The sequence below is a fragment of the Canis aureus genome, chromosome 32, assembly GCF_053574225.1.
Source record: "Canis aureus isolate CA01 chromosome 32, VMU_Caureus_v.1.0, whole genome shotgun sequence".
In the NCBI taxonomy this organism is placed as follows: domain Eukaryota; kingdom Metazoa; phylum Chordata; class Mammalia; order Carnivora; family Canidae; genus Canis; species Canis aureus.
Genome location: NC_135642.1, coordinates 40,697,864 through 40,725,737, shown reverse-complemented (window position 1 = coordinate 40,725,737; position 27,874 = coordinate 40,697,864). Strand labels below are relative to the sequence as shown.

The 27,874-nt window shown below is 39.9% G+C and overlaps 1 protein-coding gene and 1 long non-coding RNA gene across 9 annotated transcripts; one reads left to right on the top strand and one right to left on the bottom strand.

Moving 5' to 3' along the window:
- The first annotated feature begins 30 nt into the window (after window positions 1-30).
- LOC144303510 (uncharacterized) lies at window positions 31-7,883 on the top strand. 3 transcript variants are annotated; one of them, XR_013370552.1, is made up of 3 exons: window positions 31-373; window positions 2,608-2,747; window positions 7,062-7,883. It is a non-coding gene; the product is annotated as an uncharacterized LOC144303510 (long non-coding RNA). The 3 variants fall into 3 exon arrangements; XR_013370554.1 differs by lacking the exon at window positions 31-373 and adding an exon at window positions 385-921; XR_013370553.1 differs by lacking the exon at window positions 31-373 and adding an exon at window positions 385-973.
- Window positions 7,884-22,434: 14,551 nt separating this feature from the next.
- Window positions 22,435-27,391, bottom strand: LOC144303503 (transmembrane protein 202-like). Of its 6 annotated transcripts, XR_013370549.1 has the most exons (6): window positions 27,234-27,391; window positions 26,662-26,914; window positions 26,169-26,263; window positions 25,896-26,042; window positions 25,185-25,316; window positions 22,435-24,071 (listed from the first exon to the last, which is right to left on the bottom strand). XR_013370549.1 is itself a non-coding variant. In XM_077881778.1 (5 exons), exons 1-5 carry the CDS (start codon window positions 27,345-27,347, stop codon window positions 23,542-23,544), a joined length of 1,176 nt encoding a protein of 391 aa, XP_077737904.1. In that variant the 5' UTR covers window positions 27,348-27,390; the 3' UTR covers window positions 22,435-23,541. The 6 variants fall into 6 exon arrangements, 3 of the variants coding, with proteins under 3 accessions (XP_077737904.1, XP_077737905.1, XP_077737906.1); XR_013370550.1 differs by lacking the exon at window positions 26,662-26,914 and having other exon boundaries at window positions 26,169-26,265; window positions 27,234-27,345; XM_077881778.1 differs by lacking the exon at window positions 26,169-26,263 and having other exon boundaries at window positions 27,234-27,390.
- Window positions 27,392-27,874: the final 483 nt, after the last annotated feature.

Below are 27,874 nucleotides of genomic sequence, written 5' to 3'. Positions count from 1 at the left end.
CACTCCTCTTGGCGTCACCGCGCCCCGCCCCGCCGCCCCTGCGTGGCGAGCGGGGAGACCCCACGGCCCGGCCTGGCCCCGGGAGCGCGGCGCCGCGGGAATCGCCGGCCCGGTTCCGGCCGCGGCCGCCCCCGAGGGCGGGGCGGGGGGCGGGGCGTGCTCCTGAGAAGGCCCCCGGGCCGGGTGGCGGGTTTTGCCGCAGGCGGGAGGGGTCCAGCCCAGCTCGCTGAATCCAGCCGCGCCACAGACGCTGCCCGCCCGCCCGCCCGCCCCGGAGTCCTTCGGGGAAGTCCGCGGCTGTTGAGCTAAAATTGCCGTTGCCCGAGCTGCTAAATGGAAATCGGTTTCATGCGCAACCTGTGACCTGGGACAGGTGAACCCCCACCCCACTCCCCCCCCCCTTTCTGAGTAGTTCTGCTTCCGTGCACCCGTACGGATGAGCGAGCGGGGGCTCTGAAGTCGCTGACAGTGACGTCATCTCAGAGGAGGGTTTCCTGACCTCATCGCAGTAGGCACCTGCCTATCCAGGACCCTAAGCGATGTAAACAGTCGGGGCTTTCCTTAACCGAGCGCCGTGCGAGGGCTCAGCCATTCCCTCTGCCTTCTTCGCGGAGCCACAGGACGCGGCCCTCGCGTGTCTGAGGCTCCAGAGGGAAAGGGGCTTGACCGAGGCCACGGAACGCGCCCTGCTTCAGCGGCGGGGTGACCTAGAACGTCAATCGTGGAAACGCTTTATAATGCATGACACAGACCAGGTGCTGCACAGTGTATAAAATGCATCGCAATGTAACCCAAGACAAGCAGGAATGGAAGTAACTGCACGGACCGAATGCAGCAGCGAGGCAGTGCTGGCCTCTTATCTAGAAAGGTGTTGTTGTGTCTTCTGCGTGTCGATTGGCGGCCAGGAGTTTAACCGGGGAGGTAGGAGGAGGATCTGGCCTGAGAGAATAACAGAAGCAAAAGCACAGCAGGGGTAAAGTAGTTTCGTTGCAGCAGCTTATAGTGCAGGGAGGGGGGTAAAGGGGAAAACAACAGGCAAGTTAGGGACCAGCACAGTAAGAGTGTTGTTGTTTTTTTTTTTTAAGATTTTATTTATTAAAAAAATAAAAAATAAAAATAAAAAGATTTTATTTATTGATTGATGAGAGACACACACAGAGAGAGAGGCAGAGACACAGGCAGAGGAAGGAGCAGGCTCCATGCAGGGAGCCCGACGTGGGACTCGATCCTGGGTCTCCAGGGTCAAGCCCTGGGCCGAAGGCAGGTGCTAAAACGCTGAGCCACCCAGGGATCCCAGTAAGAGTGTTTTATGCAATTCTAAGAGTGGACTTAAATCTTTGTAAGAAAGACAGGAGAACCAGAGAAGTGTCCTGAAGGAGGAAGAGGCAGGCCTGAGAAAGCACTCTCTTGCGATACTCTCAAGGATTGGGCAGACTGGACATTTTTAAAAATCTAAATCCCTGGACACCTGGGTGGCTCAGAGGTTTGGCGCCTGCCTTCAGCTCAGGGCGTGACCCCGGGGTCCCCGGATCCCCGGTGTGTCCCACAGAGACACACCCCGGTCTCTGTGTGTCTCTCACGAATAAAAAAATAAAATTTAAAAAAAAAAACAAAACAAAACAAAACCTGAGTCCCTAACTCACTGATAAATCTTATTGTTAAAACGAAAGATACCCTTTGGAAATTGATTTTTTTAAGTCGAAAAATTCCTTTAAAATGTAAATAAGTGTCTACTAATTTGTCCATTTTGTAAATGTTTAATCAGATTTACTAAAATAATCAGGATTTGTAATTTAAAGCTTTTAACATCAGTGCTGGTAGGTCTTGGTCCTTTGATTCTGTTTCTACTTAGCAAATCCAGGTTGTTGCCACAGCTGGAGTAAGCTGAGGACACTAGCAACCCTTCTCTCTACCCCATCCCCATTGTTACATGTGTAGGGGGGGAAGTTTAGTAACACTTGTCAGTACCCTCAACTCCTCTGCCTCATTTTTCTTTTCATCTTACCCTACCTTGGATGAATCCTACCATCCTTATAGTTCCCTTTGGTACTGGAGCAGCTGACCACTACTGGATAAATTTGCATAATTACATATTTTATCATTAAATTCCAATCTCCAGCACAACTGAACCATCAACACCATTTAGCAATCCTGTTATTTTTTTTTGAATTGTCCTCCCTCTCTAGACAACTTGCAAACCTTCACCAGTTTTCTCAAACCCTCACTGCTGTCTTTCCAAATCCTCTCGAAGTAGATAACTTTACATCACAGACAAATCATAAGGATCAATGTGACAAACATGCTGAGCAAAAAAAGAGTTAAATGATAAAGTCAGAGAAGGCCTATGAAGGCAGGGGGTAAAAGAGAAGTTTACATTATTGCAAAGGGAGGCATTATTTTTTTAAGATTTTATTTATTTATTCATGAGAGACACACAGAGAGAGAGGCAGAGACACAGAGGGAGAAGCAGGCTCCATGCAGGGAGCCCGATGTGAGACTTATCCCCGTTCTCCAGGATCAGGCCCTGGGCTGAAGGCAGGCGCCAAACCTCTGAGCCACCTGGGCTGCCTAAAGGGAGGCATTATTAATGGGTTTTAACTTTAACAGGTTTTAAACAGAAGAACGACACAATATAATACACGTTTTAAAAAATAACTATGGCCAGAAGAAAATAAGAACCATGGCTGCCTTGTGGAGAATGGACTATGAAAGCAGAGACCAATTCTGAGGCTAACTCAGTAGTCCAGGTGAATAATAATAATGGCTTGGACCAGAGTTGTGACAGTAGAGATGATGAGAAGTAGTTTCAGGTATAATTTGAAAGTAAAGCAAATAGATTTGTTGATGGCTTGACTGTGGGGTTGATAGAGGAATCAAGGATGCCTATTAGGTCTGGGGCTTGAGTAACTGGGTGAATGGAGGTGCCATTTACTGAAACATGTTAAATTTGAAGTGCTTGTTAGGCACATAGAGACATTGAATAAGCAGTTATATCTACTAGTGTACAAGACAGAAGGTCAGGGGAGGTAGGGCTGAAGATAGAATTTTCAGAGTTTATGTCAACAATGTTGACAAGCAGCATAGGCTAAAGGTTAAGAGTTTAGGCTTTGGAGGAAACAGACCTAAATGTGCTTGTGCCCCTCCCTTGCTGTCTATAACCTTAACCAAATTACTGAACCTCTCTGAGCTTGACTGTGGAGGATTATGATTCCTATTCTCATAAGATTATTTGTGAGTATCAAATGAATAATGCATTTAAAGCACTTGACAAATATTAAGTGTCACGAAATTAGAACTTTAAAATTAGAACTTTAAAAAAGTGTCATAATCACCTTGCACCTTGCGGGAAAACTATAGCCAAGTTGGATTTATAACCTTTTAATTGGTTTTTTTGAATTATGTAAATATGCACATGTCCTCAATCATCCTGATTTTCTAAGAAAGAATATTGGTCGGCTTTTTTCTCAGAAATCTTTTCCATAGCCGCATAACTTCTTTTTTGGTCAATATCATGGGCAACATCATAGGGCTTCTGAATCTTGGGGCCTCTTATTCATGGCTAAACCTTCATAACCAGATTATCAGCAACACTCATTCCATTGATATTTTGGAAATTATCTTGGAATCAGGTTAGGTTGTAGTGCTATTTAAGGAAACCAGTGTAACAACTTCTCTCTGGCCCCAAATTGTCCAAGAGATGACCCACATACAATGTTTTTTTTAAGTGACTTGATCTTAAAGGTATTTGAAAAAAAAAAAAAAAGGTATTTGCTGGGGTACTGCTTTCTCAGCTATGGTGTTTACCAAGTAGAAGTACAGTAATCTGTAAATAGCAGGAAAAGGTCCTTGAAAAAAGAACAGACAAGTTAGTATTTTCTTGATGCCAAAAGAATTGCTATTGTTAATTAAGTATTCCCATTACCCCCTTGTCCGGATAAGGTCAAAAGATATTAGTATATAAAAAAAAAGATATTAGTATACATTTATTAAATATCCACTGACAGAGCAAAACTCCATAAATATGCTCACCAAATGGTATTGAATGAAATTCAAATAGAATATGAAAATGCTTTTCAGATACATAGAAATTAAAATAGTCCTGGAATTTTTCTAAGGGCAGATATACAGAGCTATAAGCTATGGCCTCTACTAATGACAGAGAACTAGGGTGAACCAATCCCAGCTGGTACAGAACAGGGGTTTCCTGGGATGTGGAATTTTCAGTGCTAAAACTGGGAAATCTAAAGCAAACTGGGATGATTGGTCACCTTACTTGGCACCTCACCAAAAATTTTTCCATAATATAATTAAAACACTATTTCCAAAACTAAATGGAAAGAAATTACTTTTTGTCATGTTGTTTATAAAATTTGTTTTAATGCAGCATTTTTTGCATTTAAAAAAATGTTTGTTTTCCTTGTATTTTACCAGGCAGGAGGTTAAAAAAAATTAAGTTTTAATTTTAATATAAATTCAAGATTAAATTTTAGCAAAAGTGCAGAGAGATACTAATAAACTAATTGAGTACTTTAGATTTCTTTAAAAACATCTTGTCTGTGTACTTATTAATAAGTCACAGCTAAGCATTACATCATTGTTGAGAGGTAGATCTTATACCAGTTTTTTTATTAAGATCTTATTTATGGGACACCTGGATGGCTCAGCGGTTGAGCGTCTCTGCCTTTGGCTCAGGGCGTGATCCTGGGATCGAATCCCAAATTGGGCTCCCTGCAAGGAGCCTGCTTCTCCCTCTGCCTATGTCTCTGCCTCTCTCTGTGTGTACCTCTCATGAATAAATAAATAAAATCTTAAAAATATATATATAAATAAATGATTTTTAAATTTATTTATTTATCTGAGAGAGAGAGCCACCAAAAGCGAGGTGAAGGGCAGATGGAGAAACAGATTCCTTGCTGAGCAGGGAGCCCAATGCAGGGCTCAATCCCAGGACTCCAGGACCATGGCCCCAGCCAAAGGCAGACACCCAACCAACTGAGCCACCCAGGCAACCCACCATTTCTTTTTTTGTTTTTTTTTAAGATTTTATTTATTTATTTGAGAGAGAGAGAGAGAAAGCACACAAGCAGAGAGAGGAGCAGAGGGAGAAGCAGGCTCCTCGTTGAACAGGAAAGCCGGACATGGGACTCAATCCCAGGATGCTGGGATCGTGACCTGAGCTGAAGGCAGATGCTTAAACAACTGACCCACTCAGGTGCCCCATATCATACCATTTCTTTTTGATAGAAACAAGGCTTAGAGAAACTGAGGTTATATGCTTCATTAGAAGTCTGGTAGAGATATTAATGACCGAAACAGAACCTGAGATTCCTGACTGCAACCCTTTCTCTACCTTATCTTTCTTCCAGAATACAGGGTCTAAGGACTTATTATTAAACTTAAGATTTTTTTTAAGTAATTATCTACAACAGGTGGTAAGAAAATGCTGGAACTAGAAGCAGAATACATGCCCTCATGCAATTAGACAAATGTACAAAATGTACCATGGTGTCTGTGTTCCCTGTAATTGCAAAACATGTTAATTTGGCCTAAATGTGTACCTATACTCCAGCAAAAAATAGCAAATGATCATCCCCCCAAAAGGAAGCATGTTTGTCCTGATGACTTAGCCACTTGAAAAAAAAAAGTAGGTTTATAACATAAGTTTTCAAAAGAAATGCTCTGTGGTTTGTACTATTTGTAGTTTGTTGTGTTGGCTTATGGATGTATTTGAATAAATGGACAAATAATGGGCAGAAAGTGAACAAACATATTATTGCATCTCTATGCCAGAGTAGATGTGTGTATGTTTTTCATTTACTCCTTAAGATCTTGTGAAGTTGGAATTCTTAACTTTGTTTAATAAGGGAAAAGGCTCAAAGATGAAAAATCATAAAAATAAAGTTCACAATGGATGCAGAGTTTTGATTCATCCAGATTTTCAGAGTTGAAGTCCACTATTTTTACCATGCAATTCTGTAATTGTAATCAGATCTTATTCCTGTTCTAAAACACACCTCTGTATTTGTTATAATGGAATAACTGCTATTAAGCCTACAGTTATCCAGATTGGCAGCATAAATGTTGACTGTATGCAATGTTTGTTCCTACTTGGAAATAGGTCATAAAAATAGAATAGCGAATAAGTAAATGTGTTATCCTCCGTTTACATAGTCCTGCTTTATTCTTGTAGATACAATCTTAGCGTTTTTAATGAAAACTTAAAATATCTAAGTCATGACTTTTTTTTGGTCAACGAATCAATATTTAGTAGTGTTTACCAAGTGCAAAGCACCTTTCAATGGCATTCAGGAGAGATAAAAAAAGAAGAAGAAAGAAAGAAAGAAAGAAAGAAAGAAAGAAAGAAAGAAAGAAAGAAAGAAAGAAAGAAAGAAAGAAAGAAAGAAAAGAAAGAAAGAAAGAAAGAAAGAAAGAAAGAAAGAAAGAAAGAAAGAAAGAAGAAAAAGAAAGAAAGAAAGAAAAGAAAGAAAGGAAAGAAGGAAGGAAGGAAGGAAGGAAGGAAAGAAAGAAAGAAAGAAAGGCTGCCACCTAAGAAATCAAATTACTTAGGGAGAAGAGATTTAAATGAAAATGTTAGCCATAAAAAATGGTAACTGCATCAACAAGAAATCACAAGCCAAGAAGAATGGTACAGGTGGTAAAAGCTAAAGGGGTTTGGTTAAAGGAGACAAACGTCCTAGACTGGGGTGTTCTAAGAAAGCACTGTATGCCAGACTTTCTCATACCTTAATGCCTTTGCATCTGCTGTTCCCTCTGCCTGACATCCTTCCTAGCCGGTCTTTACCAGCACCTAATCCACATGCTGAGAGACTGCTTTTTTTCCAAGTCATTCCAAACTAGGCACTTGATGCCTAGAACACGAGTAGTCTATTTAGCTCCCATTCCTAATAAACTTCCAGGTTTTTTATAATGTTGGAATGAATTAATATAAACCAAAGCTGTAGACCAATAGACATTTACTGTCTTCTTACCGCAAATGTGTTGAATCTTGTCGATGTTATGTCAACGTTGATGTTCATGTTCTTATCTGTTCATTCTTCCAGGTCTCCATGAAAACATGAAAGTTAAAAAAATAATAATAAAATTAAAAAAAAAAAACATGAAAGTTGTTTGGAAGAGGAGGAGGGGGCCCACGTACATGTCTTCCACAGCTCTCCTGATCTAGAGTTTCTCCAGGGCAAATGCCCACATCACCTCTCACATCCCCAGAACTAGCTTAGCTTCTCACACTTCATGGCAAAAGAGGATTGCTGTTGGCAGTCAGCAGATTGGATGCAACTAATACAATGCAGCCAGGTTATGAATCGGTAAAGGACTGCAGCAGGGAGCAAAAGGGAAATGGAAATACCTCAAGGACCTGAAGATTGGAGTGACCGAGGGTACCCCAGAACAGTGGCACCTGAGAGGCCCACCTGACCCCAAAGCTTTCAGAAATGAAAAAGCTTTTCAGTTTTAAAACTTTTTCGTGTGTGGGGGTTTCCCCTCTTGGTTTGTTTTTTTTGTTTTTGCTTTTGTTTTTTTTTTTCATCTGTTGTGTTGAGACAGTAACCATGATTTAAAAGGCATAGTCACCTCTTCTAGCTCCAGGAACCAGATGCCACTCCTTATGGTTATTTCACAATGTGGCAGGAACCGGTTTGTCAATTCTTTCTTCCCAACTATACCCTCACAGACATCACCAATAAGGAAGTAATGGAGGGCTTGTGGTACATGACTTCTCATCCAGAAGTCTTTATACGCTGCTTCACATTTTGCTTTCACGAAAATTGTTGCATGTGTGGTTTAACACACTCAGCTGCTGAAGCAATGAACAGAATTCCCATCTTAAAGAATGTCAAAGGTCAATAAAATAATTAAAATCATTACATTCTGTCTAAATGTTAAAAGAGAATAGTCCCAAAGGGTTATTTCATGGTTATTAGCTGGTATTTTTTTACATTAAGCAAAGCCAGGTATATGCAGACACATTTTTTGGCTGAACAATAACAAAGTACATGTATGATCATGAGCCTTTGTTTTCTTATAGGTGAGTGTGTGTAGGAGGTTGCAGGTGGAAAGGATCGGACAGAACAATGTTGTACTGAAGTGAATAGTCTCACCTGGCTAACTTTGAGAGATACTATAGTGTGATTGATTATAGAGAGGCTCCAGAACAAGATCCTCGCTTATTAAGTATATGATCTTAGGCAAGTTACATAACCACTTAAGAGCCTGTTTCCCCATCTAAAAAAAAAAAGGAGTAACAGTAAGATTTTCCTCTTTGGATTGTATCAACTGACAATGTGAAATACTTGTTGCATTTATGATTACTGGACAGAGAAAATGTTTTCTTTTAGACCTGAGAATGTATACAAAGATAATTATCCAGTCAATTGTATTTTTTTATTTAAATTTTAGTTAGTGAGCATACAATGCAATATTGGTTTCTGAAGTAGAATTTATTCAATTGTAAAGCAATGGCTTTGAAGAGTACAGGCCCTTATATATCAAATTGCTGAAAATGTTGCTGTGCTCCTCTTGCATGCCTGTATTTTACTAGTTAATTCAACAAGCCCATTGTTCATTCGCCAAATATGTTAGGCACTGTGCTAGATTTGAGAATAAGAAGATAAAACCATTTCCCGAGATGTTCACAGACTAGTGAGGGAAACAGACATGTAAAACATTAATTACATTACAATATGATAAACATCATAATAAGGTATGTTCTGAATGTTAGGGGAGCAAGAAGATAGGCATCTCAGTGTAGGAGGCAGACAAGGGTGTCATGGAGGGCCTTCTAAGGAGGGTGTGGCTTGAGCTGAATATTGGTGGAAAAATAATGTTCTGGAAATAAGAAGTATGTATGTATATATCAGTGTGAAAGAATATGGCATATTGGAGCCATGACCTGTTTGGGGAACTGCCAGCAGGTCAATATACCTACAATTTGGGGTGTATATAATGCCCTTGTCTCTTCTCTGTACTCTTTCTTTCTTTAAAGATTTTATTTATCCATGAGAGACAGAGAGAGAAAGAAAGAGAGAGAGAGGCAGAGACACAGGCCGAGGGAGAAGCAGGCTCCCTGCCAGGAGCCTTATGTGGGACTCGATCCTGGATCTTGGATCACGCCCTGGGCCAAAGGCACGCTCAACCGCTGAGCCACCCAGGCGTCCCATCTCTGTACTCTTTCTATATTTATTTCCCTTCTCCCATCCTTTTTGGTCCTCTTTCTCCTTCCTCCTCAGGTAACTTCACTAAAGACTCCACAACTTTCAAATGGTAGAGCTAGAAATCAAGTCCTGATTTGTCTTTCTGTTTCCAGAGTCTGTGCTTCTCCTGCTATGCTAAGATTTTTCACTCTTTTAATAGTTTGTCATTATTTTCCTAGGATTTTTGTGAGGGAGACTATATTATGTTGCTTGCTTTTACTAAACTAATTTTGGGGATCCCTGGGTGGTGCAGCGGTCTAGCGCCTGCCTTTGGCCCAGGGCGCGATCCTGGAGAACCAGGATCGAATTCCACGTCGGGCTCCTGGTGCATGGAGCCTGCTTCTCCCTCTGCCTGTGTGTCTCTGCCTCTCTCTCTCTGTGTGTGACTATCATAAATAAATAAAAATTTTTAAAAAATGAACTAATTTTGATCATTGCATTTAGGTTTTATGGGGCACAAGATTGGGTACAAGGAGGGTAAGATGTGTTCCATATTAATTAAGTATACATTTACTGAATGCAACTGAAAATAAACTGTTGTAGTAGGTGTTATTGAAAATACAAAACAGGTTATACATCCTACGCTTAAGAAACTTACATTCTAATACAGGAAGTGATACAGGAAATAATCTATTGCAAGACAGCTCATCTACCAGCTGTCTTTTAACTTAACACAAGAGTAGTATTTCTCAACCTTTTTTTCATTATCAGCTCCTAAGGAATGTTTTTAAACCTTTCCATCTTAGTCACTTACCCCCTATGAAATTTTACTACCACAGATAGACTGTGTATCTGTGCTTTATATGTAAAAATATTCCTTTTCTCACACACACACACCCAGAACCAATTTTTGCCCCCTTAGGGTCAGTATTGGCCTTGTTGAGGATGTATGCACGAGGCTAACACTATCACTTTCAAAGACTAAGATTGGCAGTCAAATTCTATTTTCAGAATTTTTGTAAATATCTGCCAAAGATTAAATATAATTTTAAAATTACATTTCCTGAGCTAAAAATAAAATGCACAGCAGTAGACTTTAAAAATCCAATAACTGGATATATCCATGCCTGTGTGGCTGAGTTCAGGGCTGCCACACTGTACAACTCCAGGGGAGTATATTCACAGTACAGTCTATGTGATGGGAATGGAGGGAGAGAATGAAAAATAATTTGAAGCTATACCCAGGATGTGGTTGAAAGAGAAACTCAAGTTCATAAATCATTTCAACTTCTACTCACTCTAGTCATCATAAACTTTTCAGAATTACATGTTTGTTCTCTTCAATATGTAATTCATTCTTTGTGAATGCTTAATTCACTCACCTATTAATTTATATACAGACTCAATGTATACCAACCTGAAAATTCACAATGTGCTCACATTCATTTTAGTCCTCAGTTACAAGTTAGGAATACAAATGCCATGCTAATTTTTACACCACACAGACACCTCTTTACAAACCAGGTTATCAAAGCTGAAGTGCTCACCCCAGGACAAAACTGAACCCTCCTAGCCTTATATGTCAGGGAACTGAAGGAGGCCTCCAGCCAGCTGAGGAACTGAATCCTCAGCAAGGAACTGAAAACCTTGGTTCAAAAGTACCACAAGGAGCTAAATCCTGCCAACAACCTTGTAAGCACACTTGAACGTGAATCTTCCTGCATGCAGTCAAGCATTCCAGTGAAGCTGGAGCCCTGGCCAACACCTTGTTCCATCCTTGTGAGAGATCCTGAGACAGAGGACCCAGCTAAACCACACCCAGATTTTTCTTTTTTAATTTGGGGCTTTTTAAAAGATTTTATCTTATGAGAGACACACAGAGAGGCAGAGACATAGGCAGAGGGAGAAGTAGGCTCCCTGTGAGGGGCCTGATGCAGGATTCGATCCCAGAATCCAGGGATCCAAAGGCAGACACTCAACCTCGGAGCCACCCAGGTGCCCAACCACACCCAGATTCTGACCCACAGATACTCTGGGATAATATGTGTTTGTTGTTACTGTTTTTTTTTTTAATTCTCCTTCAACTTCAAAAGATCTCCTTTCAATAGTTCAATAGGTGCCAGCATAACTGATTAGATTCCACCTACTATACACGACCGTAGAATTTAGCACTTCTTTGAAGCACTCACTCACCAAACTTGTATGTCTGCCCTTTCTGAGTTTAGTTACATAAGAGCAGAGACTATTCCTGTCATATTTATGACTATAGAATACATATACAACACAGTTTTCTGTACTTAGAAGATATACAACAAATATGGTAAAGATCTAACTAGTTTCCCCGTTAAAATGTTCTTTCTACTAAGTTAGATCCTAATCTTATGTCATATATCAAAATAAAATCCAGATAAATATTTAAATATAAGGAAAGAAAATATAAAATTAGTACAAGAAATGCTGTGAATGGGATCCCTGGGTGGCACAGTGGTTTGGCGCCTGCCTTTGGCCCAGGGTGCGATCCTGGAGACCCAGGATCGAATCCCGCGTCGGGCTCCCTACATGGAGCCTGCTTCTCCCTCTGCCTGTGTCTCTGCCTCTCTCTCTCTCTCTCTCTCTTTCTCTCTCTGTGACTATCATGAATAAATAAATAAAATCTTTAAAAAAAAAAGAAATGCTGTGAATATTTAATTTGGAAGTAGGAAAAACTTTATCAAGGATAGTACCAATGGCAAAGCAACAGACTAATAGATATGACTACATAATTTAATGCTTCCTTCTGTAAAAGCAAAATCATGAATAAAAGACAGACAAAATGGGGGAAATCTTCACAACATGTATGACAAAGTGTTATTTAATGTATGAAAATCTCATGAATTACTAAGACATATAACACATATCTAGTGTGTTTGGGGAGATGACAGAGATATAAATGCAAATACAAATATCCAATAAATAACCAAAAAAGCAATTTTATTAGTAAATGAAATGGAAATTAATTACAATATACAATTTTCACCTGTCAAAATGGTAGAGATTTTATAAAATTCTAAAACTGAGTTGTGACGGGAGAGAAATAGGAACAGAAGGATGACTTGGAAGAGTACAAGTTAGTACAGCTTTTCTAGAGGGCAGTTTATAAGCAAGAAAAATCTTAAAATGATCATATCCTTTGATCCAGTAACATTTTTTCTAGTAACTTAACCCAGGGAAATCTGTATCAAAATGTAGCTACAAAAATGTTCAGGGAATGAACATTGGCTAAACAAATTATAATATAAAATTAAAAACAATTTAAACCTTTAAAATGATACTGTATAAAAATATTTGATCTGTAAAGATGGTCTTGATATCTGGATATGTGAGGTGTAAAAAAGTTAAAATCAGTATTAGAGGATGATCATATGGTGTATTTACATTTGTATGGGCAGAAAGAAAGCAAGATAAGAGGATTTTTAATGTGCATGCTATAACATTTTATCTACCTATCATAAAATTCACCCATTTTAAGTGTATGACTCAATTATTTTTAATAGGTTTACCAAGTTATGCAACCATCATATTTCAGTTAAAGGAATTTTTATTTACCTGTTTTAATACTCCTGCAATAAGTGGTCTTAAAAAAAAAAGATTTTGTTTATTTACTTGAGAGAAAGAGAGAGAGAGTACCATGGGAGTCAGGGGAAAGAAGCAGACTTCCCGCCTAGCAGAGAGCTGGATGGATGCAGGGCAGAGTGGGGGGGTACCTCAATCCCAGGACCCTGAGATCATGCATGACCTGAGCCAAAGGCAGACACTTAACTGACTGAGCCACCAGGCGCCCCCACCCTTAAATTCTTATAAAGGGACTGAAGACACACAGACATTGAAAGACCTGTTTTCAGTTTGTGGAAGTGTGCCTATTTGTGAAAGGGCGTTACTCTTTTATCCCCATTTGCTCTCTCTTCTTGACTTGATGATCTCAACATATTTCAGCTTAAAGGAATAAAGAATTTTAGTTCTGGAGTCATTAAAATTTCTAATTCAGGGACATCTGAGTGGCTCAGTGGTTGAGTGTCTGCCTTTGGCTCAGGTCATAATCCTGGCTTGGGTCCTGGGATCAAGTCTCTCATTGGGCTCCCCAGTAGGGAGCCTGCTTCTCCCTCTCCCTCTGCCTGTGTCTCTGCCTCTCTCTGTGTGTCTCCCATAAATAAATAAATACAATCTTAAGAAACATTTTCTAAAAAAAAAAAAAAAGAAAAAAAGAAACATTTTCTAATTTAATCTCAATTCTTCTGATTTTTTTTTTTAAGTAAGCTATATACCCTATGGGGCTTAAACTCACGACCTGCACATCAAGAGTCACATGCTCTGCTGACTGAGCCAGCCAGGCGCCCCTAATTCAATCTTAATTGTTAAAAGTGATTTGGACTTAGACTTGATAAACATTAGAGAAAATGAATTCAAGAAATAAATAGGAACATGGAATCAGAAAAAAAAATGATAAAATAGATCGATGTTTCAAGGATCAACATGTAATAACTGACTGTTATAGCTGTGGAAACTATATGATATGTACCAAAGAAACACTGATTTCATGGGCAAAACCACAATAATTTTCCACCTTTAGACATCCCTTTTCACTATGGAGAGATCAGGTCTTAAAATAAATAGGGATGAGATTTGAAATTTTCTAAAGTTTTATCCTACCCATTTTGTTTTATAGAAATAGAACTAGAACACATGGCTGTATTTCACTGTTAGTATGTAAGTTAGTTTGGGAATAAATATTAAGATACGGGAGAGCAGAGTGAAATTCTTAAACTTTTCCATGCAATGTCAAAAAAAATAAAATCCAAAAATACATTTTTCATACAACAGGATCATTGAATAATATGAAATGAGATACTAGTTATCTCTACTTCAATCCCTTTATTTTAGAATGAGGAATCAGAAAGATCATGATCGGTCTACAGTGATAAAACCCTCATCTCTTCTTAATCTACTGCTTTTTATTTTAAGCCATATTTTTTAAAAAATATTTTATTTATTCACGAGAGACACACAGGCAGAGAGAGAAGCAGGCTCCTCGCAGGGAGCCCGACGTGGGACTTGATCCAGGGAGCGGGATCACACCCTGAGCCAAAGGCAGACGCTCAACCGCTGAGCCACCACCCCTCATTTTAAGCCATATTTTTATGGGAAGCAATATAGTGGAGGCTCTGGAATCAAAGTGTTTGGTTTAACAAAGAAAAAAAGACAAAAACAGACTCTTTTTTAAAAGATTGTATTTATTTACTTGAGAGAGAGCAAGAGAGTAAAAGCAGGGAGAACAGCAAGTGGAAAAGGAGAAGCAGGCTCCCCACTGAGCAGGGAGCCCCAATGCAGGGCTTAGACCTCAGGACTCTGGAATCATGACCTGAGCAAAAGGCAGACACTTAACTGACTGAGCCACCCAGGAGCCCCTGCGGACTCTTGACTCTAGAGAACAAACTGATGATTACCAGGAGGTGGGGGAGTGGGAAATAGGTGATGAGGAGTAAGGCAGGCACTTGTGATGAGCACCAGGTATTGTATGGAAGTGTTGAATCACGATATTGGACACCTGAAACTTATATAACACTGTATGTTAGTTATATGGAATTTAAAAATTCTTTTAAGTGGGGATCCCTGGGTGGCGCAGCGGTTTGGCGCCTGCCCTTGGCCCAGGGCGCGATCCTGGAGACCTGGGATCGAATCCCACATCGGGCTTCCGGTGCATGGAGCCTGCTTCTCCCTCTGCCTATGTCTCTGCCTCTCTCTCTTTCTCCCTCTGTGACTATCATAATTAAAAAAAAAAATTTTTTAAGCGATTTCAGGTCCTGGGTCACCACCTAACTAGTTATGTAATCTTTGGTAGGTCACTTAATCTTTCTGATTCTCATCTGGAAAGTGGAGAAATTGATAGAAATTACTTCGCAGGAGTGTGTAAAAATTGAGATATTATATGCAAAACACTGAATAACATCTATTATTCTAAAACGGCATGGAGTCAGCTCTAGATAAACAGTAGCTATTTATTATTCAGTGCAAGTGAAGTTTTTAAATGGTAACACTGCTAGGCAAGAATGTGACTGAAACATTGTAGAAGGGAGTCAAAGTAGTTGAATTTGTGTGTGGAAATGGAGAGGGAAGAGGGAATGGGGTGGAGAGAGAAACTATGGATTAGGGAATATATTAGGCTTGAGTTAGAGAAAGATAACCAGAAGAAAATGGGATCATACAGGAATTTTAAAGAAATTATGGATCAAGATCTCTGTCGAAATCTGGGCTGTGGTGGAATTGTGAACCTTTGAGTCTTAATAGGAATAAGGCTTCCAAGACCACGTTTCCTGAGCCAAGCAAGAGAAAAAGCCAGTGTTGGATGCTTGTCTGCCCAGGGCAACTGAAGCAAGGAGCTGAAAGCGGAAGTGGGTAGAAATAGCAAGGGATTAGGAAGATGAATTAGGCTTCTTATGGGAAACTGAGGCACAGGAGAAATTGACAGTTGCATGGAAGGAAGGAGGTCAAGACATTGGACAGTAAATGCACTGAACTAAGAATCACTCTAAGACAAATCGTCCACAACCGATAGTTATAAAAAGTTATAAAATTCTTTATACTCTTAGAAAGCTGGCTTGAGTGCGGGGAGTTTGCAATATCCTACCAAACCTAGAGTCAGAGCCAAAACCATCTTGGGGGTAGCTGCTGGCACAACCATTTAACTTTGGTAAACAAAGAGGCTTTTGTCCATATGTTTATGGCTTTTGTCACCACTTTTTCTAGAGAGATTTGTTCCAAGTGACCATCAGAGTGATACCGCTCCCACGAGTTCTATGGACGCACCTAGAACTTTTCTTCTGAGATAATAGAGCTCCACATGCATAATCTCTCTTAAACAGTGGAGAGAATTGGAAATTAGAATCTTCATAATATGCCTTTGGATCCCCTGAATGTTCAAACAAGTAGAACTGACTAGGTTTAGAGCTGGCAGGGACTTAAGAAGTCCCCTCATTTCAGTTATTTTTAAAAAGTTTTTTAAGATATTTTATTTATTGGGGATCCCTGGGTGGCGCAGCGGTTTAGCGCCTGCCTTTGGCCCAGGGCGCAATCCTGGAGACCCGGGATCGAATCCCACGTCGGGCTCCCAGTGCATGGAGCCTGCTTCTCCCTCTGCCTGTGTCTCTGCCTCTCTCTCTCTCTGTGTGTGACTATCATAAATAAATAAAAAACTAAAAAAAAATTTTTACTTATTTATTCATGAGAGACAGAGGCAGACACAGGCAGAGGGAGAAGCAGGCTCCATGCAGGGGGACCAACATGGGACTCGATCCCAGGTATCCAGGATCACACCTGCGCCGAAGGCAGGCGCTAAACTGCTGAGCCACCCAGGGATCCCCTATTTTTAAAAATTTTTTAAAGGATATTATTTATTTGAGTGCTCATGAGCAGAGGGAGGGGCAGAGGGGAAGGGAGAAGCAGACTCCTCACTGAGCAGGGAGCCAGACATGCACAGGGCTCCCCTGGATCCCAGGACCCTTGGATCATGACCGACAGGGCCCACCCAGGTGCCCCAGTCCCTTATTTTACAAAAGGAGAAACTGCAGCTCCACAGAGAAAATGGACTTGCGTGTTCCCTAAGTGACCAACAAGAGAGTTGGCACTAGAATTACAATTGCCTAACTTCTAGGGCAATGCTCTTTCCCCGTAATGGATTATTAACTTGTGTTTTTAAACTGATCTATAAAAACAAAAATCTGTGCAGCCCGGGTGGCCCAGCGGTTTAGCGCCGCCTTCAGCCCAGGGCCTGATCCTGGAGACCTGGGATCGAGTCCCATGTCAGGCTCCCGGAATGGGGCCTGCTTCTCTCTCTGCCTGTGTCTCTGCCTCTCTCTGTGTGTGTGTCTCTCATTAATTAATAAATAAAAAATAAATAAAAATAAAAAACAAAATCTGATCCCAAGATAACTAAATATGCATCCAGGAACTGGTGCTAGATTGGCTGCCAAAAATTGTCACTAGTTCTTCTGAGCAATGCATCTCTTGGGCTCCAAGACGAAATTAATGAACACATTCCATTTACAACAGTATCTAAAAGAATAAAATCCTTAGGTATAAATTTAACAAAAGAAGTTCAATATTTGAGGGATGCCTGGGTGGCTCAGTCAGTTGGGTGTCACACTCTTGGTTTCTGCTCATGGACTGGGAGATTGAGCCCCCCGTTGGGCTCTGAGCTCGATGTGGAGTCTGCTTGGGATTCTCTCTCTCCGGCTGCCCCTTCCACCCACTCATGCACTCTCTCCCTCTCAAATAAATAAATCTAAAAAAAAAAAAAGGGACACCTGGGTGGTTCAGTGGTTGAATGTCTGCCTTTGGCTCAGGGCATGATCCTAGAGTTCCAGATCGAGTTCTGCATTGGGCTCCTGTGAGTAGCCTGCCTCTCCCTCTGCCTCTGTCTCTGCCTCTCTCTCTGTGCCTCTCATGAATGAATAAAATCTTGAAAAAAAGAAAAATGAACTAGAGTAAGATTAACAACTTTTGTGCTGTAAACAGTACCATCAAGAACGTGAAAAAACAATCCATATAATTACAGATGGCTCACAGAAAATGAAATCCAAATGATTCCTGAACTGCCTTGGCTTTTTACTTTCATAGTGATATCTTTTGATGAACAGGAGTTCTTAATTTTAATGAAATCCAGTGTATCCATTTTTCTTTTACAATTAGTGTTATTTATGTGTGTGTGTTTCCTGTTTAAGATCTCTTTGCATATTCTGAGTTCGTGGAGATATTCTTTTATATTTTCTTCTAGAAGCTTTATCATTTTTAGTTCTATTCAATTTCATCATGAGGTTAGGTTCATGTATTCACTACCACAGTCAAGATACAAATTAGTTCCATCGACACAAGGATCCCTTCAGTGTCTTTTAACAACCACAACAGCCTTTCACCTTGCTCCCACCTGTGGCAACCATCCGTTTTTTTCCATCTCCGAAATGTTTAAGAATGTTATATAAATGGAATCATTCAGTATGTTACAGCTGAGGGTTTGTTTTTTTCCCCTGGAATTCCCTTGAAATCCATCCAAGTTATTATATCAATAGTTTTGGGTTTGTTTGTTTTTTTTGCCGAATAATATTTCATGGTATTTATAGACCACAGCTTAACTATTCACATTTACATTTCTTCCAGTTTGGGACTATTATGAAAAAAGCTGCTACAACCACTTACATGCATGTTTTTATGTGAATATAAATTTTCATTTCTTTAGGATAAATGCCCTAGAACACAATTGCTAGGTCATATGATAACTGTATGTTTAGCTTTATAAGAAACTATCAAACTATTTTCAGAATGGTGGTACCACTTTGCCGTCTCACCAGCAATAAATGTGTAGCCTGGTTTCTCTGCATTCTCAGTAGCATTTGGGAGTATTATTATGCTTTATTTTAGCCATTCTACATGGCTGGGCAGTGATATGTCACCATGATTTTTAACATACCTTTTTCTGATGTCTAATGATGCTGAATATCTTTTCATGTGCTAATTTGCTACCTGTATATCCTGTATGGTAAAATGCCTGTTCATATATCTTGCATATTTGTTAACTGCCTTATTCTATTTGTGTGTTTCTTTTTTAATTGTTTTGGGAGCTCTATATTCTAGATTCTGGTCCTTTGTCAGATATATGGCCTGCAACTATGTTCTCCCAGTCATCTGTAGCAGGTTTTTCTTCTTTTTCCTTTTCTTCTAGGGTCTTTCACAGAGACAAAGTTTTTCATTTTCATGGGATCCAATTTATCCCTTTTATTGATGCTTTTGAGGTCTTATCTAAGAACTCTATAGCTTACATTTCAGTCTATGATCTACTTTGAATTCATTTTTGGAATAAGGTATGTAATTTAGGTTGATGTTCATATTTTTAGCTATGGGACGCACCATTTGTTGAAAAGCCTATCCTTCCTCCACTAAACTGTCTTTGTGCTTTAGTCGGGTATTTTTGTGTGATCTCTATTCTGTTTCATTGAGCTATTCCGGTATCTATTCCTCTACCAATGCTACACTGTGCTACACTGCCTATAAGCAAGCCTTAGTACAGTTATTCCTCCTACTTTTTCTTTTACAGTTTTAGGTTTTCTGGGTCCTGTGACTTTCCACATAAATTTTAGAACAAGCTTACCTATGTCACCAAAACTCCTTGCTGGGGTTTTGATAGGAATTACCTTAAACCTATAGATAGTCTGGGGAGAATGAATATCATTACTATATTTTTTTCTAATCTACAAATGTGGTAATTTTATTATTTATTTCTTTATACAATTTAGACTTTCACTGATTTCTTTCATCAGTGTCTTACAATTTTCAGCATACAGATCCTGTTTTGTTAGGTCTATACCTAAGTATTTAGTTTTTCTTTGAGCAATTGTAAGTAGTATTATTTTCTGAATTTTGGTTTCTATATGTTCATTTTTCATATTTCTATTTTAAAATCCTCTGAATCCCTTTGCTTGGGGCATACATTTTGTATATAACACTCAGATTTTGTTTTGTGGTCCAATATGAAACATTTATTTTATTAAATATCAAGTATGTAGGGATCCCTGGGTGGCGCAGTGGTTTGGCGCCTGCCTTTGGCCCAGGGCGCGATCCTGGAGACCTGGGATCGAATCCCACATCGGGCTCCCGGTGCATGGAGCCTGCTTCTCCCTCTGCCTGTGTCTCTGCGTCTCTCTCTCTCTGTGACTATCATAAATAAATAAAAATTAAAAAAAAAAAAACTTAAAATATCAAGTATGTATATTCAGTAATGAGTTATATTTGGTTTTTGAGCATATTATTTTCAGATATGTTGTTACAGCTTTTTTTTCAAAATGTGGCATATACTTTCACTTGCTCTGTTTGTATTTCTTCTGGTAAGTTGGAAAATTTGCATTTTTTCTATTGAATGCAATTATAATTACTTTATAGAACTTTTATTTTATTTTATTTTATTTTTTTACTTTATAGAACTTTTCTCATTTTCTGTAGATGGGACTAATGACTTCCTATTATGAGAATGAATACCTCAGTAGTAGAGTATTTCTTATTTTCCTTCTCTTCCATCATCTGATTTTATATTTGTTTTGTAGTACTTACACTTCGTATTTGCTAGAAAAGTATATAGTGGCCTGTAATAGAAAACTCAAATAACATTGTCTTTTAAAATAAAGCTTTATATTTCTCACATAACAAAAATTCTAGAAGGAGGTCATTCTTGGCATTGTTTCACCTGCTCAACAATGTCATTAAGGACTTAAGCTCTTTTTCTACATTTCTGCTATGCCATCCTCAAATGTTGGCTCTTGACTTCATGCTTGTCGCTTTGTGTTTCTGAGATGACTGCTGCAGCTCTAACCATCACACTAGCATCTAAGGCAAAATGAAAAAGCTAGGAACAGCATCATGAGTGTCTGTAAAGCAAATACGTACTCTCTATAACATACTTCCTCTGGTGTCTCACCAGCCACTAATATGTAATACGATCATCTAGCTATAAAGGAAACTGGAATGTGACTAATTAGCTGGTATATTACTATTTAAGTAGATTTTCTGTTCTGTCTTACAATAAAGTTCTAGTTTTCTTCATATAGATTTCTTATTTATGTTTATTCTTACGTATTTTCTTATTTTCTGTTATAAGCTTGTTACATTTTCTACTGGCTATATTGCTAATTTTTAACTTACCTGTTGATTTTTGAATGCTGGTTATATTACTTTTTTATTCATTCGTAAAACTAAAATTTGCTTATTAGTTCTGATAGTTGGGATAATGAAGCAGAAGAGGATAATGGAACTCTGACACTCTGGAATGAGGCATCAGGACTGCATCTTCCTTAGACCCTACTGCAAAGGCAGGCCCTTTGAGCTAGCTTAGCCACCCAGGAAGGCCTGGGCTCCTTGAAGAGGAGAACGGTAGAACAAATACATCTTCTACAGGTGGAAGAGCTATAGCGATTGCCCACAACAGAAGGATGAAAAAAAAAAAAAAGCATCACAATTTAATACTGTTTTATCTTTTCATCTACTCTCAGAAGGGGAACTCCTAAAACAGCTTTTCAAAATACTGCAAAGAGCAAATGTAACTGAGAGAATGAAATAAATCCTTCCTCTAATACTAGGAGGATCGACCTTTTCTAAAACCTAAGAGTTTTAAACACAATGTTTTCAGATAATTAGCTGAGCCCTTGGGTCTCCATAAGAGTTATCCAGAGGGGATACTGGGAATAAGGTATGAAGAAAGATGAAATTCCTGTGTAAGAAAAGGTGAAAAGAAATGGATATTGCTCTAAAAAAGAGCAGGGCAGCAAAAGGAGAGGACAAAGGAAAGAAAGGAGAAATAAAAGCCAAGGATTTATGACAAAAAGCTAGAGTCCAAGGAGCAAAAATTGCTGAGTAAATTTTGTTTTTGCTTTTTACCTTTTAAGGACAAGTTTACTGAACTACAATTTTAAGTTGTTGTGTTGCTGTAATGTTACTCTGTTTCCAGAACCTTTGGGAAAGTCAGCTTTACACTGAAGACTTGTTCAGTGATTCTTCTCCTAGATGAAATCCTTTATTACCATTTTTCTAAGACTGAGCTCATTCATGTTTTACCAATTCAGGTAGCCTTCCATTAAGCCCCTAGACTAAACTGGGCTGTGTCTTTTGTGTGCCATTAGAATTCCTGAAACCTATTTTTTTTTACCCTTTATTCTTATTGTCTCTATCCCCCTCTAAAAGTGAACTACTTGTTAATGTTCAATAAATCTTTCACAAGTTTGTGATGAATGGATGATGGGAATATGAGTATAAATACAAGAAAATGGAGGATACAGGTTTCCAAAGCAGCCAGTCTTTGGATACTTTCATGGTTTTAGACAAAATTTTAATAGAGGCAAAGTTAGTTTCTTATCAACTTACTCTTTTAGTATGCCTCCCCCTGCCCTCCCCAGTAATCACCGCCTTTGTCCTAAACAAAAGCTCTCAAGATTCTCCTTACCGTAGACTTTCACTTTGCAAAGACTCTTCTTTCTCCTCTCTCACCTGTCAAAGTATCTGCTTAGTTGTATTTGGTTATGTAATTATCTGATTGACATAAATAATACATATTAAAGGTATGACCAAAATCTTAACTATCCCCAGAGAATTTGTACTTTGAGGCAACATCTATTAATTCATATTTGCTGGGAGAAATATTTTTTAATGCTTTCTACCCTGTCCATCTTCTTCTCTCTCCTGGTTCCTTATCTAATGTTCCAGAAAGTCAAATATGTGGGATGGAGATGATATCATTTATTGAAATTACTTTTAAAGATGACAACATTAAGGGTCATAAAATTTGATTAACTAGCTAGAGGCACAGGCAGCCAGCGGTAGTACAGTACTGAACTGTTTAAGGAGTTAAGAATGGCTTCTCATGGTGAATTACTAATATTTCTAATAAAAAAAAACTAGCTTCTGGTTTCAAAGACCACAGTCCCTTCTGTGAAACTATTTAAGGACTCAATGAAATTCCCTCAGTCTCTATGGTACACTGTCTGGGTCCTTTTGCTTTGATTTTTTCCCCCTTCCTTTCCACCTCTTCTTAACAGTTGAGAACAGTGAATTCACCTACATTTTAAAATGAGATATCTAAATAAAAATTGAGTTGCCAAAAGTAGCTTGAAGGTAGATAACTGAATTTGGTTCCTCTGACTACACTAAGTTACCTGCTAAAATAATCTAGTGTTATCTGAGCCAACAGGAGCAATTTCTCCATTGTTTATCATTTGTGGCCATAGAAAGCACTAGAGGAAATCTCAGAGCCTACTTGGTCAATGAGGGATGTTGGGCCCCCAAAAGGTAAATGTTTGCCAAAAGTCAGCCTAATGAGTTAGGGAACTAAGGAACAAAAATGAGAGTTTGAATTTCCAAACTGGAAGCTCTTTCAAACCTGCTGAGAAGTTCCATGGTGGGGTCATGGAAATCAAGAAAAGTCTTGGTGGCCTGGGCATGTCATCTCTTGCCAGCCTCTCCCAGTCACAGCACACAACACTAACATGGAAACTTCCTTTAATGAGCTTTGCATTGCTTTCCTTATGATCCTTAAATTATTGATCCCTTTGCCGTAAACCATACAAGTGACTTGTATGGTTCACCCATAATATCAACTTGCTCAGGGAAGGAGGTGTGACCCAGGGGGGTTCCACAGAGTCATTCTACTACTACCTCAGAATTACTTCTGATACTCCTACCATACTTCTTACAGACCCAACAAAACATCTTTAGGCCCAAAGAGAAACCTTTCTGCTAGGCTTTTTTTTTTTTTCTAATATCTCTGCTCTGACTACCTTATATCTAAGATTAATTTTTTTGTCTTGTCATCCCCATTTTTCTCGGCTCACTCTTTGTCTTCATAATCCCTGACTTCAGTCATTCTGTTTTCATTAACCTCGAGGCTATTGCTTAACTTATCACCAGTCACACTCCCAATTATCTCCGCCTCCAGCCTTAGCTCTACTGTATCAATTGATTCTATCTCAGTATTGAACCTTGGAGTTGTTAAACCATCTCTTATTACTGATTCATTTCCTATCTCTGGCTCCATCTGGGTCGTTGACTCAGCCTGGACCTCTGGTTCAGTCTGAGTTTGTAGCACTTTTTGGGTTACTGACGTCTGAGTCACTGGCTCTGTCTGAGTCCCTACCTCTGCTTGAGTCCCTGTTATATGGACCCTTGGTTGTACCACTGAACCTGACTGCCTTTTTGGTTCCTGATTCATCCATGTAGAAACACCTTCATTTGTTTCAGTTAGCCCCAGTTGTACTGAGCCTATATTTCCTATCCTTGTTCTTGTTAAAGGGATCACAAGGAGATTTTGATCAGGAGGGGTAACCCGAGAACTAATGTGATTGAGTCCAGAGAGGAACCCTAGAGAAAAAAAGAAAAGATCAGGGTCAGCATTGTGGATTAGTAATAGATAAAATCTTAAGACATTAAACACCCCTGATGCACTGAACCTAATTATAATAGAATTTGATATACAATACATTTCTGAATACCCTGTTCATTATCTTTAGGAACCTGGGATTCAAAGCATTGATCCCAGCTTTTCTGCAGTACAGTGTTTCCCAAGGGGTATGTAAGCCAATTCATTGGGGCACAGGAAGAAAATAGTAGGGATTTTTTTCTGATATTTTTAGCAAATCTTATTTTCAGTTCTATTTTTGAGTATATTTTAAATGTAATGAATATATTAATGACAATATGTATACATATTTTATAAATAAACATATGTCTTTTTGGGAATGCTTGCTGAGAAGTGTTTTACTAACAGGGTGTGTGATGCAATGAGTTGGAGACCACTGTTAATTAGTGAATAAAAATAATTGTATGACTTAGAAGAATGAAAGGAGAAGTGTTATAAAGGCCAAAATCCTGTGTTACCACTCTGCTTTATATTGGTAATATGACAGAGGAACATATGTCACATGTTGAAGCTTTATTTTAGAGATCCATAAAGATGGAGAGACTATTGATATGATAAAAGGAGAGGGGAATTTAAGAACTGTTCTGAAAGGAATAGCTCAGTTAATGTCTTCGCCTTCTTGCTCTACTTCCTGAATCTTGCTCCAATCTATGTAGGAACAGGTATCATAAAAAAGATGTTTTAGGGCAGCCTGGGTGGCTCAGAGGTTTAGTGCCGCCTTCTGCCCAGGGCGTGATCCTGGAGACCCCAGATGGAGTCCCACATGGGGCTCCCTGCATGGAGCCTGCTTCTCCCTCTGCTCGTGTCTCTGCACCCCTCCCTCTGTGTCTCTCATGAATAAATAAAATTAAAAAAAAAAAAAGATGTTTTAGATCAATTAGAAGGACTTGCTCTTAAGAATTGTTCATTGACATGGAAATAACTCTTGTAGAGCCCTTCCAAATTATGATATTCTAATATGTTAAACAAAAAGAAAGCAAAAGAGAGAGCGTTGGGACCAACCATGTAGAAATGCCTTTTCTGTGCCTTCATTGTTTACAGGAGCATTAACTCACCAGCTATCATGTAGAAGACACTGCCCCACCAATTGAGGTGGTAGACTAACAGGAAATGGGGCTCCAAGATGTTCTTACTGTACAATTTCACTTGCATCAGGAACAAAATGAGGCAGAGGAATAGGCAGGTACCTGGGATCAGAATGTACGCTATCACTACTCATTATAACCCTCCTTCTGACATCCCTCCCGTTCCACCTTCTTCCCTCTCTTTGCACTTCCTTATCGCCCAAACCATCTCAATGATGTCATGGAGGCCTATTACACGCCAGTGGTCATGGGAATACCCCAATGGCAATCAACTAAGATGGGAGAGCAAAAGGCTTCTGCTTTGACTGGAATAAGATTTTCAGAGTGGAGCCTATAGAAAAGACCAATAGAACAGGTAGCTAGCTAGCTACACAGTAATTTTGGGGGTGCCAGAGGGCCTCCAGCCTATGATATCTCCTCTACTAGTCCATCAGATAACAACTCCTAGAGATGTTTCCATTGGGCTAAGCATAATCTCTTCAAGGTCCCCTCCTTAAGAGGCAGAGCCACATAAGGAGTAAAAGCTTATCAAAAGCTTTCTTCCTTTTGGGAGGAGACACCGTCCTGTGACAGCAGTATTCACGTGAGGCAGGGACAACTTAGTAAAATAAGTGAAAACGGCACAGAAAGAGAAGAAATACAAGAACTCCAGGGACAAACTTTTCCAACATCATCATGTACCTGAGATGAAAGAGAAGATGGACATGCCCAGATCTATGTAGTTTTTGTGTCCTGGCCCTTTGGTGAGAGAGATGCTGAGCCATATAATAATAATGAGGATGATGAGGGCAGAGATGAGAGAGAAGGCCCTGGAGAATTGGAGGTAATCTGCCAGGAAAAGCAGAAAAGGAGAAATTTGGCTGAAGCTTAGGTGACCTGCCCTTAAATAAGGGTAGACCGGGTCTAGGGAAGGGATTGAGGGACAAAGGGGGACAGTATTAGGGCATGTCTTACATGTAATGGAGTCAGAATAAGGAGCCGCCAAGTGGGTGGCTTCACAGGCACCAGTAAAGACCCTCTTTCCATCTCCTCATTGACATGTGGAATTCCTCTAACAAGGAAAGAAATTTTTTCCACAATGAGTGAAAAGTTGAAATTATAACTATAGCCTTGAGAGGTATATTATGAGGTAACTTTCATATTCAGGTGCAGATGACTAATATTTCTTTTTCCTAGGAGGTTCTGAGGGCAAAGGTAAGAAAAAGCAAAGGTTACTAGACATTAGCTTTCAATAATTAAGGATTTGTGGCTTTTAAGTCACTGGGGAAGTCTAGTCAAGGCAAACCTGGGTAAATCTCCTCTGTTCAGAGGAGTTATCCTCACATGCTTGTGAAAAGGGGAGGAAAGAAGGGGCACAATTGTGGGAAGGAGAAAGGGAGAGAGGTGAGCTGTGGAGGATCTGGGCAAATGTACCAAAGGAGGGGGTCTTGGATTGGAAGGCACTCACAGGGTGCCCTTGGCACATGGCTCCAGCAGAGATCATGGTGACACACGGTCCAGAGCCCTGCAAAGAACCTCTTCTTGTCTTTTATTACAATGAACTTCACCCAACGCAAAGGGGACAAGCAGATCAGCAGGACAAAGATGAAGCCCAAGAGGCCAGCACAGAACATGCGAATGTAGTTTCGAGTCTTCTCCAGAAGCTCTAGCTGGTATGGTGACAGAGAAGAGAAGTGGTGCATACGGTAGGGGAGAATTGGCTGTGATAGGGAAGGGAGGAGGACATCATGAAAGGAATGTCATCTCAGCATCTCCATCTCCACTCACAGAAAAGACAACCCCTGGGTCCTCTACTGGGTGGGAACTCCTCCTCCCTCCATGCTTCAGATTCTTTTTCTCCTCTGGCTCTAGAGTCTCCCACAACCCTTAAAATATATCCCTTTTTAACCTGTCCCCAGTTAAATTAAAAAAGATGGAGTGATCTTTGCCTCTCCTACCTTGTAATTTCCCCATGCCATAGACGAGCTACTTCCTGCCAAAGGACCCCACCACTACCTAGCCTACAAAAGGCTTCCTCACCCTGTATGTTGGGTAACCCAGGATGCCAGAATTGTAAATACTGTGGAAGGCCATGGCATTTCTTTCCCTTCTTTCCAACCCAGTTTCTGGCTCACTGCTTTTCTCAACTGCCATAGAACCTAACACACCTTCCTACCCCTCCCCCACCGTAGGAAACAGAACTAACAGGAAGTGTACAGTGTCTCTGTCTCATTTGCTCAATCTGGTCCAATCCCTTTCTCCTATCCAGGTGCTTGTCGAGCTCCAGACACCTATGGCAAACTGCCCGCCAAACCCAGGTGTCTCACAGACACATCACACTCAAGAGGTCATTGAGAAATGCAGGCATCTTTTCTCTTCATCCTACCCTCCTTCTTGTGCCCTTATCTCTTGCCAGTTAATCCAACATGTCCTGACAATACCAACTCTTTTTTTAAAAAGATTTTATTTATTTATTCATGATAGACATGGAGAGAGAGGCAGAGACACAGGCAGAGGAAGAAGCAGGCTCCATGCAGGAAGCCGGATGCGGGACTCGATCCTGGGACTCCAGGATCACACCCTGGGCCAAAGGCAGGCGCTAAACTGCTGAGCCACCCAGGGATCTCCCAATACCAACTCTTTAATGTTCTCAAGCCCATCTTGTGTTTCTGTTTCTTCTT

Excerpts from the sequence above, each read along its gene's own strand:
- LOC144303503 (XM_077881778.1), bottom strand. The coding sequence starts at position 27,347 with ATGGCAGTTGAGAAAAGCAGTGAGCCAGAAACTGGGTTGGAAAGAAGG. Across the intron at positions 26,915-27,233 it reads TGGGTTACCCAACATACAGG|CCAATTCTCCCCTACCGTAT; the intron begins GTGAGGAAGCCT and ends TCCCTATCACAG. Across the intron at positions 26,043-26,661 it reads CCATGTGCCAAGGGCACCCT|ATTACCTCCAATTCTCCAGG; the intron begins GTGAGTGCCTTC and ends TTTTCCTGGCAG.